Here is a 17261-nt window from a genome sequence, read left to right on the forward strand (position 1 = left end):
TCTGAATCTCGCCAGACCACTCCTTTCATCTGACTCTGTATATTTTATAAGTAAAACGTGAAAGTATGTCATCTCTTTCCTTCTACCCCAAAATGCTAATTTCTTTTACAAACTGAATCTCTCCCCGCAGCCTGCATTTGGGCATCATCTGTACACGTCTGTGACCTCGATTTTATGTACGTTATCAAGACTAACAGTTTGTGGTGGTACTAGTAACTTACCAAAAGCTGGAACAAACTAGTTCTAATACTGACCAGTTAACATATTTGCTTCATATTTGATCTTTCTTGACTAAACAGAAGCAAACTGCAGTATTTTCAAATACCTTCTCATAATGGACCTTTATGATTTGTGCCTCTAAAACCAAGCAAGTGCACGTACCACTGATCACCTGTCCAAACAGCTCTTCTGGTGTATCACCAAAGAAAGGGACGCAGCCAACTAAAAACTCGTAGAGGATAATCCCCATGGCCCACCAATCCACAGGCTTTCCATAACCCTGTCGCAAGATCACTTCTGGGGCAATGTATTCTGGAGTCCCACACACCTGAAGACAGACAGACACGACACTGGTCATTTACATACTATCTTAGTTGTAAGCCATCTTCTTCCTACCTAATTCTGCTTCTACTACCCCAGCAGGAGCAGGCAGCTAGTATGTTATTGCTAATACTCCTCATTGAGGCCACATTTCCATTAGGAGCCCTTTGCCAGCACAGAAACACTGGTATAGTATGGCTGCAGCTATGCTGGAAAAGCTGTTCTCTGTAATGCAACATACTATATTGGTGAAAAGTGCAGTTTGCCAATATAACGAAGTGCCAAGTTCTGTCACGTCAGGGATTATACCTCTTCCAACCCGACTAATATAGTTATCCCAGAAAAAGTTGGCAGCACTGGCAGAGCTTATACCCAAAAGCTTGCAAAGAAGAATTTTACCAACTATTTGAGTTGGTCTAATCAAAGATACCAAATTTATCCAAAGACCCTCGTCCACCCGTGTCCAAGACTTCAGTGTGGTATGTTTATATTCGGGTGACAAGTTGGAGGAAGATCAGAATTTCTTACAGCAAGGGATGACTTTGAGGATCACCATATCACAAACTGGATGAAATTTAACAGTATAAAGTGCATGATTATGCTATACACTTGCATAAGAATTTCTGCTATCATGGCCCCATTGGTTGGAAATGGGAGGAGAAAGCTCGGAGTGTATTCTCCAACCACAAGACAACTATGAACTGGTCATTTATGTAGCGGGAGGAAAAGGCAAGTACAATCCTAGAACATATTCAGGCAAAGTATTTCTAGCAGAAGCAGAGAAATTTTAATGTCACTGAACAAGACATAATCTAAAGCAATACTGCATATAATCCTGGTCACCGTAGTTCAGGAATTCAAACTGGGACAAGTACACAGAAGGGTCAACTAGGATTAGCAAAGGCAACAAGACTTCATATTATTTTGTTTGGCAAAATGCAAGAGATGCTTGGCCTGCCCTCTGTAAATACACGATACAGGGAAGGTAAACAGCTAGTTAAGCTAAAGGAGAACATTGGTATAAAAATAACAGTATATAAAACAACAGGTAAAGGTAGGCTTGAAATTAGAATAAGGTTTCTAATCTACAGAGGAGTAAGACTGTGAATCAGCCTTCCAGCAGAAGTACTAGGGAGGGAAACCTAACCAGCTTCAAGGTGGACCTTGCTAACTTGTGAACGTATCTCATAGCTGTTGATAAAAGCAGAGAACCGGAGTCCGTGAACTAGAGGGGCCAGGAGGTCCATTCAACTTTCGATGCAATTTAGAAAGGAAGCTTGAAATCCTAAGCTAAATGTTACAATCACAGCACATCAGAAATGAAGTTAGAATTGCAAAAAACAAAGTTATTTATGGAAAGACACATGAAAGCCTTGATCCCAATCTTTCCTGTTCAGCTCTCAACCCACTGCAAAATGCCCAAGTTGAACCGTATGAAACGCTATGACTTTCTCCAAAAAGGTATCTACATGAGCCCCATACCCTGCAACTGGCTCCCTACAGACAAATGCCTGCACCTTCACAGAGGCAGTTGCAGGGTCAGACCCAAAGCCTAAGGTTTCCTGGCTTACAATGGATTGGGTTTCACTAGCACACTTCCCATGTAACTGGGCATCCATTCAAATTACAATCATCAGTTTGCCTCTGCCTGCCTTTGCTGGTTACAGAAACATTTAATTATGAGTACATAATTAAACCCAATCAATTTGTATATCTAAAAAGAAAGAACTGCAAATGGCTGTGGCAATTCACTGATTCTCAGATGTAATTTCAGCTTACCTGCTTATCCAGGAACTCTCTGGCATCTTTCTCAATGTGTCCCTCATACAGGTTAGTCGTGAGACTCATTAGCCCAATTTTAGAAAGTCCAAAATCTGTTAGTTTAATGTGACCCATGGATGTTATCAGAAGACTGGGAGGAAGAGGGGAAACAAAGTAATTCAGTATTCACTGCTATAGTTTCCCAAAAGCAATCAAAACAGCAGATCACAAGGTTAAGCTAGTGCATTATCTAGAAAAATATTGGTGAGCTACATGGTGATTGGTGAGTTTGTGCATTGTCTGACTTCTTCAATGTGGCTGAATACTGTATCAAAGGGACAGACAGCTAGGAAATCAGATGGATTTCAGCCAGATTGTACTAATGTAACAACACGGTTCAGGCAGACATTTGAAGAAAACACTATTGTTAGCTCTCATTCTTTCCATGCTTAATTTTGCAAATGAGACTAAAAATTAAATGCAGTCCTGACTAGCACTCCATTCAAACTGGCAACCCTAGGATTATGGTTTTTGTCAACTTTTCTACGTGCAGTTAAGATTTTAGGAACTGTTGTTGCATCAGGGGAAAATGAGCTGGTTGCTCATTTCTCAGTTCATCTCCCAAACATGCCATGGGTACAGCATACAATAAACAAGTGATTATTAAGCAGAATTTAGGACATCATTCTGTAATGCAAATTAATATGCCTCTTGGGGAAGGTGCCGGATGGTATGGCCTTATTCACCTACCCTTTATTGAAATAAGCATAGAATGAATTTATAAAGAAAAAGAAGGTGAATGTGTCTATAATAATTTTTCAAGACTAACAGATAAGGCAAGAGAAACCTGCATAATAACAACATCCCGTGTTTCTGTAACTATATTTTTATCATGAACACCACAATAACATGTTTGGACCAGAAGGATTAAACACATACTTGTCAGGTTTCAGGTCACGGTGAACAATTCCATAGTTATGCAAATACTCCAAAGCCAGCACAGTCTCAGCAAAATACATCCGGGCCATATCAACAGGAAGGGCCCCAATATTCTTCAAGAGCGTAGCACAATCGCCTCCTAAGTAGCATATTCAAATATCACACATTAAAATGCTACTTTTATTCATATAAAGCAAAAACACCATAGTATTCAACACCATAGTATTTGCCCAGTAAAATCACTGAGAAAGCACTCCGCAAAAGTACACCTTCTGAAACAGCACGTCTCCTTGCATTACAGGCTCCGATTTGGTCCAATCTTTTTAACAAACCGTAAGATGCTAAAATATCTGTTTAAGGAGCTCTGAATAAGAAGAAAACAAATTATCTCTAGAAATTCATTTAAACAGATACCAAGTTTTTAATCCAACAGGATCCCACTGGCACCACTACTGTAGCAAAGGGACCTGTCAGCCAGACAAGTGACATACAACAAACTGCACAAAAGCAACTGGGGTCTCAGAGATGCTCATCTCTGAGTTCCCAGCCTACTCTTTTTTTTGTTTTCTTATGATGGCTTTAAGGTCTATGAATAATAGACAGCACATTTCTATCATCTCATTTGAGACTGCACAGCAGAGTAAATGCTGAAGAATGACATTTATCTACATTTAATTTGATGGTATTGAAAACTCTGGTTCCAGAGAGTCTGAGTCTGTTAACCTGACTATTACTGCAATTACTGACAAGTGTTTCTCCATTTAAGGCATGGATCAAAATTCAACTTGTCCTTTCCAAAGGAGCAGCGTGCATGGTTTTAGTATGCCCAAGAAAGGCAGCAGCATTTGGCTCAATGATTGCTTTTCTGATGCAGTATGCTTAGAGAGTGTTGGGCCAGAGATGTCACTTGATCCTCAGCTTTGTTTGCAAATAGGAACTGACTCTGAATGTCAACATTTATCAAAGTACATTTCAGCTTCACTAATTTGTCCAAAACAAGCAGTAATACAGTAACTATCACTCGCTTCTTGTGGGTATTTGGCTAACCCAAAAAAGCAAGCCAGATGTAGGAAATTAATTCTATGTACTGCTAGAAATATACTGTTCACATTAAGATAAAAAACTGTAGAACAAACCCAACTAATTTTCAAGTGGACTAAACAAGGCGGGAGCAAATGTGTAACTAAAGATTGGTTCTTAGCTTCCACTTCCTGTTGCCAGACCGTAGCACTTCTGTTCTGTCTTTTTTTCAAACGTTATTACCAAATACATTATGGGCCTGATCACTGTGACTTCTATGGCAGTAACCCCAGGGAGGAAGCCCCTCTCAGGGTCTCTCCCCACAAAGGGGTCCATGTCGGCTCTAGCCCCACTGAAGACCCTGTACCCTGCTCTTTAGTGTCAGAGCTCCACTGCAGCCCGCTGTTAGCCCCAGTTGACGCTGGGACTCTTAAGACAGGGCAAAGAAATACGATATCAGGATGGAATCACTTCTCTGACTCCTCTCTGCATCTTGACCCAACCAGACTCCACTCTCACCCCTTATATGGGCCTCGGACCCATAGGCTGACCTCCGTGATGTCCAGGTAAAATGGTGTGTCAGAGGCTAGTGAACTTACCCTTCTTATGGGTGAGGGAAACCCTATGTGCAAAAGGTACACTGCTGTGTCACCTCATGACCATGATGCAGCCTGATTTTGGATGCCACGTTCAAGCCACTTCAGTGCAGAACGTGGTGGTAAGTGACCTTAAAGAACTTAAAGACACCAGGGAAAGCCCTCAGATCATCCAGGAGAAAATAGGCAATTTACAGAATAATTATTTCTTCTCTGCAAAGCTAATCCGTTTCAAACTCTTAAAGATACAACCAGGCCGCTTCCTTTTCGGAGATAAATACCTTCCACATACTCCATAACCATGCAGAGGTGACGCTTGGTCTCAAAGGAGCAGAACATGCCGACTACGAAGGGGTTCTCGGCGAAGGTCAGGATGTCTCTCTCCACAAAGGCCTGCTGGATCTGGTTTCTCAAAATGAGGTTCTGCTTGTTGATCTTCTTCATGGCAAAGCGCTGGCGGGTGGTTTTGTGCCGCACCAGATACACCGCGCTAGAAAACATGGCACAGAACACCAGGGTTCTCACATTAATTGGAATTATTTTAAAATCACTGGATTGCACAGCTTATTACATTGTACTGTTAAAGGCATCTGGTGGGTTTTTAACTCTGACTTCAGGCTAACCATCAATGGAGAGAGCAAGACATCTCCCAGTGCTCTCGTCCTTTCACGTCAGGAATGGGAAAGGTCACTCTTGACAGCCTTTTCTGGCAAATAAACAACTCCAGTATGACTAGAGATGAACTATATCAGCCAACGATTGCTCCCTCCACTTTATGAGATGCTTGAATACTAGGATAAAACTCACAGTTCCTCCATCAGACATAAGATCAGGTCTCATTAGGATTAATTCACAAACCATGCATTATAATAGAGTTTTTGCAAGCACTGACAGTTAATGAAGAACCACAGTGATCCATCTTGGATGTACAGTTAGAGACGAACATTGTTCAGTTTCAATGGTTACTACAGTCACCATGCGACTGACAAAGTCTGAAGTATGCAGGATCAGTTCAACTCCTTCTGAGCTACACAACCCAAGCAGCTTGACTAGCCGATGTAGGATTTCCTGTGATCATGGTTTTTCATGTCTGGCATTTTCACATCATTAGCTGTTTGCATGCAAGTAGCACTGCTTGCAGAAGAAATGGGTTGCAACTCATTTTGAGTGATTATACTTATTTCTTCTTCTCTAGAATCAGTTTTCAGACATGCAAGGCAGAAGGCACGATTTTGGGTTTGGGAATCAGGTCCCAGTTACACCATGAACACTGGCCAGTGTTCAAGTCTCCAGTGCATTCCGGGGCTGGAGCTGATAATCACCTGGCTGTCAGCCACAGACCAGATAGCTCCAAGTGTGGTTCACTGGGGTTGTCAGGGCAGACAATCAGCTGATACTCAGCCTGAGCTGGACAGCCCCAGGTCTTGAACTTGGGGCTATCCTGGACAGAGCTGACAATCAGTTGACTGACAAAACCCCAAGCTCAGCAGTTCTGGCCGGGCTGCTGGGCACAGGGTGTAAAGTCCCCTGCAGGGGAAGCCCTTCAGTTCCCTCTAGCCCCAACCTTAGGCCAGGGCCAACAATCAGCTGATTAGCAGTCCCAGGGTTGTTCCAAACCCTGGTGTGATCTGGGCTCTGGGACCAACAATCAGCTGATTGTCAGCCGCAGCCATACATTAAATTGAAGGTGCCACACAAACTAGTTATAAATGTGTTCTACATTATATGTGGAACATTTTTATGGCTTGTTTTCCATTTTCTGGTGCCCTGATTTAGGTGCACATGCAGGACACTGCCCTTAATATGTTAATCATGGCACAAATGCAATGTGTGAAGGAGGCCACAGTATCAAAAATGCTGAATAAAAATATCCAGGATATGCAGCAAGGCAGCAAACTACCTCCACCCTTTCAGAAGCATGTACCTGAGAATGTGGGGCTACACAGAAAAGGTGTTGTAAAGCTGGGACACGTTCTTACATAACCGGCTTTTAGATCTGTTCGGCTTTATGAACATGGATTTGTATATTTTCAATAATATTTTTAAAATTAATTTATATTAGCTAAGGAATGACTCAACAAAGCACTGAAGCATATGCTTAAATCCTACTGGAGTTAACTGAGGCTACATTTGGCCTGTTGAATATCAACAGCAACCTCCTGACTATGAACAGAAACAAGTCTTTAAATTCTGGGCTGTGTGTGTAGGCCTGGCACTTTAAAATTTTAACTGGCAAACTAACTGCATTCCGTATTCTTTGCGTGCAATAAAACATGATTCTGTTTTTGCAGAGCAAGTTTTCACAGTAGAGCTGTACTTGAGAATCCAGTTTCCGCAAATGTTTAAATGATGTCTGTACATACAGTTCTGATGAGCATAAATGCATATTATGTATATCACCTTTAATACACATGGGAATATTAAAATGCACCAAGCACTTAATTGTCTTAATTAGCAATACTTCAATGTGTTTCCTTTGCTTTTTTTCCACACACAAATCATTGCATTTAATCATAAACAGTGGAGTACGATGCAGCAAACCTTTCTAGGTAACAAACAAGGAAGATGTAAAGTAATTTTCCCTTAAATTTCTGATGTTATATGCTTTCCTTATAACTGTGTAAACCAAATGACTTTTTAAAGACCATGTCCTGGGACAATACATAAATATTGGACCTCTAATTTCAAACTCTCAAGTGTCACGTTATACTAATAGATATGGTAATGCTTAACTACCCACATCTCACACAGACAAACTCCGCAGAAAGCTACAGCGTACTAAGGACTTGACATCAAAGTTGTAGTCAAACACCAGTGAACAGCTACCACCGATAGATCATGAACATCACAGTCGGAGCGCCCTAAACTTCTATCAAGTCAATTGTCAATCTTCTTCAAAAGCAAAATGACTAGACCTGATTCAAAAGCCTTACCCATAAGCTCCATTGCTGATTAGCTTAACAGTTTCAAACTCCTCTTCAGAGGGAGTTTTCTTTGACTGCACAGAGGCCCCACGGCTCTGAAAAAATCAAGAAGCTTTATTATTTTTATCATCATCATCATCCAGAATCTGCCTTCCTTTTTTTGAAGATCAATACTTAAGGGCAAGGAGATGCATACATTTGGAGCTGTTTCAAAAGGGCAGTAGCTGTTGGTTTCTTAGTGTGAACAAGATGAGAATGATACAATTCTAGCAAAACCACTGTCATTTTAACACTGGATGAAGCACCTCTCCAAATGCTGATCTATTCCTCAGATAAATAGTTAAATTCCAGGCCTCTTACCAACATATTCTTTAAATTCACTCATAATTTTTGCTACACCAGTAAAATAAATGGCAATTCTTTCCAAGACAACACTGGTAGAAATTTGTCTTGAGCCCTTGCACTCATTGGCAACATTTTCTCTCAATCGGACTTTTTAGAGCCATTTTTGTTTGCAATTGTAGAGAAAATACTATCAAACCTTCTTAATCCCTGTATGTATTTTTAAAGCATTATTTTACAGTATACATAGATGTAGGTCCAGGTTTCTATGCGAGTGCTATTTTGGTTTTTTAAAGAATTTTCACATGTCTCTCAAAATTATTTCTGTTAAAAATATTCAATGTGTTACAATCTGAAATAGCCAAATAAATCCTTTACTTTCCACAAGCATCAGTACATTGCTGCTTTACCTCAACCGAATCGTCTGTCTCTGGAGTATCTGGACTATCATAGCTATTCAGCTGGGCCATTTCTGAAAAAAGCAAAGATAGATTAACATCTCAATATATCACTCTCTTTCTAGATAGAACCCCCCCCAGTATTTTTAAAGGTATTTGCAGATCTCTGAAAAGGACATGTCTTCCTTTTTCCAAAACTGTTGCATGAGTATATAATGGCCAACTTTAATATCTTACTAGTTGTTCTAGGTACGGTATTATACTACAGTAAATATAAGTAAAAAGAAAACTATTTGTCTACAGCTAATCAGCATATTTAAAGATAACTGCTACTATGTTTAAATGTGTACATGTGTGCATTTAATCACACAGGCATCCCTGCTAGGAAAAAGGTATTACGGTTCCAGCAACCTTTCTATCCCTAGGAGGCACAACTGTGCAAAGGTTGAGCATCCTTAAATCACAGGAAGGTCAGTGGAGGTTCAGGATGCTCAGCTCCTCCTAGCAAGTCCTACATACAGCTTGTAGGCATCAAGCCCTGTATTCACAAGGCAATGGGTGAGCTGGGTACTTGCCTCTGAAGGATATGTCTACACAGATACTAACATCACAGGCTTTTTGAGCACATGCTCCACTGAATGAAAATGAGACATTTTGACATCTGCACCTACTTTTAAAGAAAATAAGACTTTGCTAATGGGAAATAAGTGAATGAAAGGTTCTTTCTCCTATGACAGGGATCAAAGGAAGTGTCCCTTTCTGTCACATTTCAATACATCCCACTAAACTGCATTTAGCCATCTTGGCTGAAAATTTTCCTGAGAGGCTGCTAGTCTGACGTTGCTTGCCAACGTGTCACACTGTCCTTCTGGGAAACATTGCAGAAATTAAGGCAATCCTATACAGACTGATAATTTAACATGAAATTACTCTTCTGTGTGAAAACAGACACAGTCCAATGGTTGCCATACTGCAGTCACTTCTAGTCTTGGTTGCACATTTTCTTGTTCCTGAGCCAAGCAAGGAAACAAAATTTGTGGCCACAAAAATCAGTCAAAAGAGAAGAGATTAAACCAGGCTAACAAAATGCTGAGCTGAAATATGAAATTGTGTGATAGCTCTCAGATGTCAACATCGAGAATTTCTGGGCCTCCACGCCCCAGAGCACGGAGACATATTAATATCGTGCTACGTTGGGGTGTAGCAGAAGGCTGCTAGGCCAGCTCTGTCCTTCTTGAGTCACCCTTTAGTATAAAATCCACCAATTTCAACAGCTGCATATTTAAAACATATTGCAAATGATGATCTTGTCACAGAAGTAGCAGTTCCTCAGAACGCTGTCTAAGTAAATCATATTACATTGTTTGGCTGCATGCCTTCTGGGACTAGAAGCATAAAACCTTGCGTCCCGATGAACTCTCCAAAGCACAGATTATATATCTGTCGCACACATTTATGAGTGACTGGTGCCACCTTTGACAAACATCATGGCCAGAGGGACTATTAAAACTGCTGACACTATTTATTGGAGGGTTAACAATAAACACGCACGCCAGAGAAAGAGCAGTCAGTCTATGGCTGCTGATAGTCTCCAGCATAGCAGCCTCTGCAGACTGCTGCACCTTCCATCCGAAATACAGACTGTGGCCAATGGATCCGTGCAGCCCAGGATACGCCCTACCCAGCTCCCCTGGGCCAGTCCACCAACTCCATGGCTTTCAACATGCAAGGGAAGGGACTTCAGCATTTCCTCCTGAAGGTCTAAGTGGCACAGTGGTTAACTGCACAGCAAAATGAAACGACACCAATCGACATGTCAGAGATCCCACCGTGACGTCTCCCAACCATATTAATTAAGGCAGAGGAGTCTGACTGTTATAGGCACTGGGCTCTACAGAGCAGCCAGATCATTGGAGAGCTCTTATTTGTACAATATAGTTTACTCCTAATGGGCTCTTCACTGAGTGTGCCCACTAACCTGGCGAGGAACAGAACAGAACGGCAGGAAGCATTTCAAACACTCAAGTTCCAACTTTCTGAGCAAACGCAACAGCAAATATAAAACAAACAGACCGTTTGAGTTGGCAGGCAAGAAGTAAAAAAAAAAAAAAATCACAATATTTAGAAAGGGACAGTGCCAATTGAAAGACCTCAAATTAGGTTCAACTGTGGGAAAAAAAATTCCCAGGCTAACAAAAATCTAGTGGGAAGCGTGTTTGAAATGTCAGTGGAAAGGTTTGAATGTACGCTTTCCTACATCTGTGGATAGGTCTGCCAGGAACACATTACAGACAAAACCAAAACTGACATTTCACTGTCCAACTCCACCCCACGAAGGGGGAAATGTCACATCCAGCTGTTAACATTTTTCCAGCTTTGCCACAGTGAGGTCTTATCAGCAACAGAGCAAGGACTTTTCTTTTTGGCTTTTTTAATGCATAGGCATTATTGTGAGAGGTCCCCTTCAAGAAACACAAAATGTGACAGAAATCAGAGGTGGGAAGGGGAGTTTCAGATTTATGAGTGGTCAGAGGAAGGTGAGAAAAAAACAGCACATAAAGTAAAGCCAAAAAATTCTCTTTGGACGGGTAAAAACGGCACTCCTTCGATAGTGCTCAAAGACGGTCGAGGAGGAATTCTTACCCTCCAGGGGATCCCGGGTAAGGCCCAGCTGGCTGATAATGTAACGGGGGATGTCGCACTTAATTCCTTGTCCTTCCTTGGCATGGCCTTCAGCAGCTTCCAACAGATGATAGAACTCTTCAGGGTCAAACTCCTACAGCAAAAGGGTAGGGAGAAGAAATTTGAGGGTTTTGATGGATTTATCATTGTTTTATTCGTCTCCCCCCAGTAGATAAAGACAAGCCTGGACATCGCTAAGCTTAACCACTCAGACTTTTCACACATATTCTGCAAAAAATCTACTGTCACAACAAGTTCAGCACATATCACTGCACTCTAGACAAATATGCCCCCATTGGGTGGGTTCACAGACAGAACTGGATATCCATAACCCAGACACAGCAAGACATAAAACAAAACGAAAAGTCCGAGAACTGTCAGAAAATGAAAACGGGCATGTAAGATTTAATGCGAAGAGTGGCATGACGGGTGAAACGCTACAAAAAGCATAAGGGAATTAAATTCCTCTGCACCCATTAATGCAATCCCCTTCCTGAGCCATATCCTCAGATATTTTATTCCAGGAATCAGACAAGGTGGTGAATATAAAGCTGAAGATCAAATGAACCCAGCGCATTTTCCATCATTTAATGCCACAGCTGCTCTACTGAAAGCAAAGTGAAATCAAAGGTTAAATTGTAAAATTAGTATAACAGATTCTCAATAATTAAAATGGCAGCCTGCCTACGGGTATGCTCGTTTCCATACACAGAGCAAGAAACACTTGTGCTAAATACATTGGTAGCAGTAGAGTGTGCCATATAGAAGAAGACAACGTTAGACAGCTCAGAAAGCTTTACAAACAGAGAAAAGGCTAAAATGTGGTGCTGTGCGAGCATTTTTGTGTGTTGGGGTCTTGCCACTTCGTTTTCAGGGCTGTCACAACATGCTCTGGAGTTCATTACTCAAATCTCAGAGACTTTCCAGCCTCCACCTGCTCCCACGCTCATCTCCCAATGACAGGTGCAGCAGCTAGTACAGGAACCTCTGGATATATTAATTTGTAGGTTTGATTTTGGAGCGGCTTCCAAGGGAACATCACACTACAGAGACGGTGTGAAACTTTGGCAAGTCTTCTCCAGCCCTTCTTTAGCCATGTGTCACTAGCACAGCGCACGTGTCTCCATTTCTGTGTTAAGCAAGGCAAGCTCAAGAGACCCATAGCAATCTTTCAGCTTGAATTTTCCTGTGTCTGTATACTAATTTCTTGTGTGTGGAAGATTTTCTAGAAAGGTGTCAAAGTTAATTTGACTCACTCAACAGATCTAAGTGGCTAAGACTGCTTTGTGGTTCCCTAGGTACTAAAAGACCTGGTGCAGTGCAGTGTTTCTCATATTCTCAATGCAGCAATCAGGAATGTAGATTAAAAATGAACGTATATTGTCAGTCGAGCACTACACTGAAAATATATGGTTTCACTGTATTCTCCGCCTTATGCAAAATGACTGCAAAACCTGGCTGCTTCATAATAATGTTGATGTTGAAACACTTCCCAATTGTTGAAACTTATCGTTAACTTCAGAAAGTTTGCTGCACATGTTAACTGAACTACTGCTTATCTTCAAGCAAGCCCCTTCCAGAACTTGTTTAAATCTTCTAATGTTTGGCAATGAGGCAACTTGACTCAGATTTTGAGGCCAGAAAGGACCATTGGGATCATCTAGTCCAGGGATGCTCAACTCCCAGCCCAGGGGGAAAATCCAACCTATGGAGCCATGGGATCCCAATGGGTCAGGAAATGTAGAGGTGGGGGAGCAGTGGTAATTAATAACGCCATCCCCCAGACCTGCACCGAATTCACAAGCCTCCCATGGCTGGGCTGGGCTGGGCCATACTCCCTTCTCCCCACACAGCTGGATCAGGGCTGAGCCACACCCCTATGTCCCGCATGGTCAGATCAGGGCTGGGCTGCCTACTGCCCCGCTCTGCGCACTGAGATGAGGGCCAGGCCATGCTCGGCCAAAGCTCTTCTTCTGGAAAGACGAAGCAGTGATCTGAAGACCTGAAGAAACCAAGAATCCACCATTTCCTGGGGAGTCTGTTCATAAAGTAAACGGCCCTTTCTGTTGAAAAGGTGTGAGTTTATTTTTTATTTGAATCTGTTGAGTTTAGCTTCCAGCACCTGGTTCCTATTATACTTTTTCTTACTGAAGAGCCCTTTAGCACACGGTATTTTCTCCAGGGAGAGTACATATATACCACAAGCAAAACACTTTAATTACCTTTATATCCTGTGATAAGCCAAACAGCATGAGCTCCTTAAGTCTCTCAGGGCCCTGACATACATTACATTTAAAGCACAATTAAGGAGTTAATCGCACCATAAATAGTAACCTGGCCACATGTTAAAGCCAATTTATGATGTAATAATTTAGCAACCAAGCTACAAAAATACTCCACATATAACGTGGAACATCTTTGTGGCTTGTTTGTATTGTGCCTTAAATTGAATGTGCGGCATGTCGTGGTTGACCCATGACAGATCACCATGCCCAGCTGAGCAAAAAGAGATCTGGCATGGCGTAGCCCCAGGGACCAGGACACAGCCATCTCCTACCCAGTCAATGGAATTAGGCTGGGGGCAGGATCAGGTCTTGGACCTGATGTCTTTGTCTGATCCCCAGAGGCTGATGGACGGGAGGAGGGGGGGCCATGAGCTTGAGATCAGAGAGCTTCTCCCTGATCTTAGGCTCAGTGCGTCTTGGAACTGTGGCTGGGATGGGAGGTCCAGCTGTACACCTGCTTTTTTTAAGTTCCCGGGGCAGTGGTGGAAGCGACAGATGGGGAGCTAGGAGCTTGACTCCACAGCTGCAGGTGCCAGGAGCTCCCAGGTCTCCAGCTGCTGTGCCCGGCACCAGAGGTCTCAGTGCACACAAAGCTTTAAAGAGTGCCCCTGAGGCAACTTCCTTGCAGGGGACTTTAAAATCCCATGCCTGGCAGCTCTGGCCAGGCTGCCTGATGTGGTGGAACCATGACAGGGTTTCAAGTCCCCAGAGGGCAACGCTCTTTGCATGTATTCCCCCCGCTCACCTCTAACCTGGAGCCTTTGACCTCCCATGCCCCGGAGCTGCAAGGCACAGGATTTTGACAATCAGCTGACTATCAGCCCAGCTAAGACAGCCCCAGTCTTGAACCAGACCTGCAGCTGTCCTCGTCAGGAGCAACAATCAGCTGACTATCAGCTCCAGGTCACACTGGAGTCAGTTTGGGTCCCCACTAGGGTCTTGACCAGCTGACAACAGGCTGGACCTGTGGGCACTGCTTTTTCCACCTGCTGGTGCAAGAGGAGCCCGCGATTCTGATCCTTGCTTCCCCCTGCACTGCCAAGTGGTAATGGTGCAATTGAGAGCTGATCCCCAATTCCACAATCGTGCCGTGTCATGCACATACGGCATGGCAAGTGGTATGATCAGTGGGATCAGGGGTCAGATCCCACTGCAGCATTAAGCAACTGTACGTCACAGGTCTCGCTGTCAGACCCATGGCATTTTCTCCAGTCTTTGGATGTTTGCCATGCTCTTCTCCACAGCCTCTCCAATTCTACACTTCCTTTTTTTAAAGTTCAGAGACCTGATTGGAAAACTACTCCTACATCACCGCGGTCACCATGGTACCACCCCCTCCCTACTCACTACTCCCTCCGACACTCCTATCTGGCACTTCCAAAAATTGCATGAGTCCCACTGCCCAGCTCTGGGAGCTCATTTTCAGCTGCTGGTCCACTATGATCCCCTAAACCCTTATCAGAACCCCGTGTCCCAGGACACGGTCTCCCATCCTGTGAACAGGGTCCGCAGTCTTGCTTCTCTCTCTCGAACCAAGCATGAAAGTATATATATTCTTACCAGCCCTGGAGCTTTTTAGAAAATGATATGTGACTTGCTCTTCAATACATTCTAGACATTCTGATTAAGATTTTACCACTTTGCTTACAGATGTTTTGAGGATTTCCTTACTGGAAATAGGTACAGAATTATCTAGTCCACCCAAAGTGCTGAAGCCTGATTTGATTAACCAAACTCCAAGAGTTCAATTAGAGTTGCCTCTGTGGCTTCAGGGGCGATTTGCATGCCCTTCTGTGGTCCCTGCACGCTCCCAGCATGCTCCCTGCTTCCTTATTTAGAGTTTGTTTTTTTTCACAAACATTTCCCTCCAGAGTTAGAGGTGCCCTTTTAAGACTCTGTTCTTCCTGCCTCACTCACGCCACTTCTTCTTCTGAGGATGCACTCACCAGGCACTCGAGCAGTCGAGCTGGTCGCGCGATGATGATCATCAGCTTTTTCACAAGCTGGGTAACAAAAGCAACCTCTGAGCTCTCCGAGCGCTCGTGGGCCTGTGGAGAGAAAAATACCATGTTATTGTTCAAATGGAGAACTGCTCATTTTCATGTGTCGAATGATGAAGCCGGAGCAATCATCGGCTGGGTCACGGTAACTCAGCTGAGTCAAGCTAAGCAATTAGAGATCTGCTCATTCAATGGCACCATATCCTACCCAGGACTTCCAGTAGAACTGAGTTTCTTTACCAAAACAAGCAATATTCCAGGGGGGAGTTAACTGTAGCAGGTTACCTGTAAATCTGCCTCACCACACGTGTGCTTCTTAATTAAGAGAAAGATTTCTAACCTGACTACTGGACCTTATATCAATCCAAACTGCTTTCCTTCCCAAGAAATTTCTAGGGAGCGATGCCTGTTTAAATGTAAAGCTTCTGCAGTTTATACTGGATTTCTTAATTTCATTATAAACTCAATTCTTAGATTCAGAGAAGTTGTATTTCCCCTTTTGTAGTAATAAAATTAAACTAATGATATGAAAATATGAAACTCTTCTGACAATCATGGCATCTTCCTTTTTTCCTCCTCAATGCCACAACGGCTAGGACTAGCAGGTCTGAAGCACATGTAAATAATACTTAGCTCTGCGGGCTGATAAAGGATTACCAGCCTCCAATTCTCTAACGGCATTAAAACAACCTGACAGACTACCACTACAATCTGGATAGAAATTAGGCTTCAGCACAGCCACAGAAACAGGGTCCCAAACCAGCTGGTTGACAAACGTAACCTCAGAGCTTTGCAGGTCCTTGAAGGCACAATATCTTATCAACAAGGGTGCAGGCAGAAAGAAAAAAGTTCATTTAATAATGCTCATTAGAAACAAAAATGAAAAATCCTTGGAGTGCTCAGAAAACAGAAAGGCTTGGGAGCCACCTAAGAAATGGTGAAAGTGCAGGGAAGCTTAGATTTTAAACTAGAAATTTCAAGATGCAATTTAAAGAAAGGCATATGTTCACCATTTCTTATAAAGGAAAGAAACTAATATGGACAATCAAAACTTATCCTGGTACAGGTGATTTTTGTGCTTGTTCAATCTAATCTAGCGCAGCCCATGTGCTAACAGGGTGTCAGACTTTTAACCTTAAACAAAAGGACACAGCTGTATAATTACTGATTTTTTAATCAAAGAACACATGAAAGGTCCTATGGATATATTACAAACTGAAGTCATACAGAGAATAACAGTGAAGCCCATTACTATAATTACTTGCCCGATATTTAACTACATGTGTTGAAAAGCTAGTTTCCGTATTTTAAATAACAAATAATCTAAATGGGAAACACTGGCATATGAAACCCCCCACTAAGCCTCACGATGGACCAAACTTAAGAAAAAGTGTGAATTAAAAAAAACAAAGCCAGTGTCTTGGTATTGAAAAGGTTTTCTTTTCCAGAGACCGGTTGTATTGAAAAAATGAACTAAAACATTAATAATAGTGTATTATTCCTGACACACGAACCATGCAAACAGAATGTCGATTCCCTTGTAGATCATTGAAATTATGTTAAAAAAAAACCCCAAACCCTCTTATTTATCCTTCTGCACTCATTTATAGAGTCAAAGCCAACCTCATCTTTTAAATCAAGTTCTTTGTTTTGGTTCTTTCAAATTCACCAAGAAGATTCAGGCAAAATAAGGTTAAAAATAAAACTGATTCAATCAGATGTCTTTTCTGGAAATTAAAAGTTAAGTCACATCTATCAAATGACAAGGACAGGC

At 42.3% G+C, this 17261-nt stretch overlaps 1 protein-coding gene across 1 annotated transcript in view; it reads right to left on the reverse strand.

The window, feature by feature from the left end:
- MAST2 (microtubule associated serine/threonine kinase 2) overlaps window positions 1-17261 on the reverse strand; it is a 242575-nt gene that overhangs the window by 21113 nt on the left and 204201 nt on the right. The window contains exons 10-17 of the mRNA XM_019501382.1: window positions 15434-15535; window positions 11164-11296; window positions 8533-8594; window positions 7790-7875; window positions 5138-5346; window positions 3241-3379; window positions 2320-2452; window positions 382-547 (exon numbers count right to left, since the gene is read on the reverse strand). Coding sequence (XP_019356927.1) covers window positions 382-547; window positions 2320-2452; window positions 3241-3379; window positions 5138-5346; window positions 7790-7875; window positions 8533-8594; window positions 11164-11296; window positions 15434-15535 — 1030 coding nt within the window. The remainder of the gene's footprint in view (window positions 1-381; window positions 548-2319; window positions 2453-3240; window positions 3380-5137; window positions 5347-7789; window positions 7876-8532; window positions 8595-11163; window positions 11297-15433; window positions 15536-17261) is intronic.

Source organism: Gavialis gangeticus, unplaced genomic scaffold, assembly GCF_001723915.1.
Source record: "Gavialis gangeticus isolate Ggan-Ray unplaced genomic scaffold, GavGan_comp1, whole genome shotgun sequence".
Classification (NCBI taxonomy): Eukaryota; Metazoa; Chordata; order Crocodylia; family Gavialidae; genus Gavialis; species Gavialis gangeticus.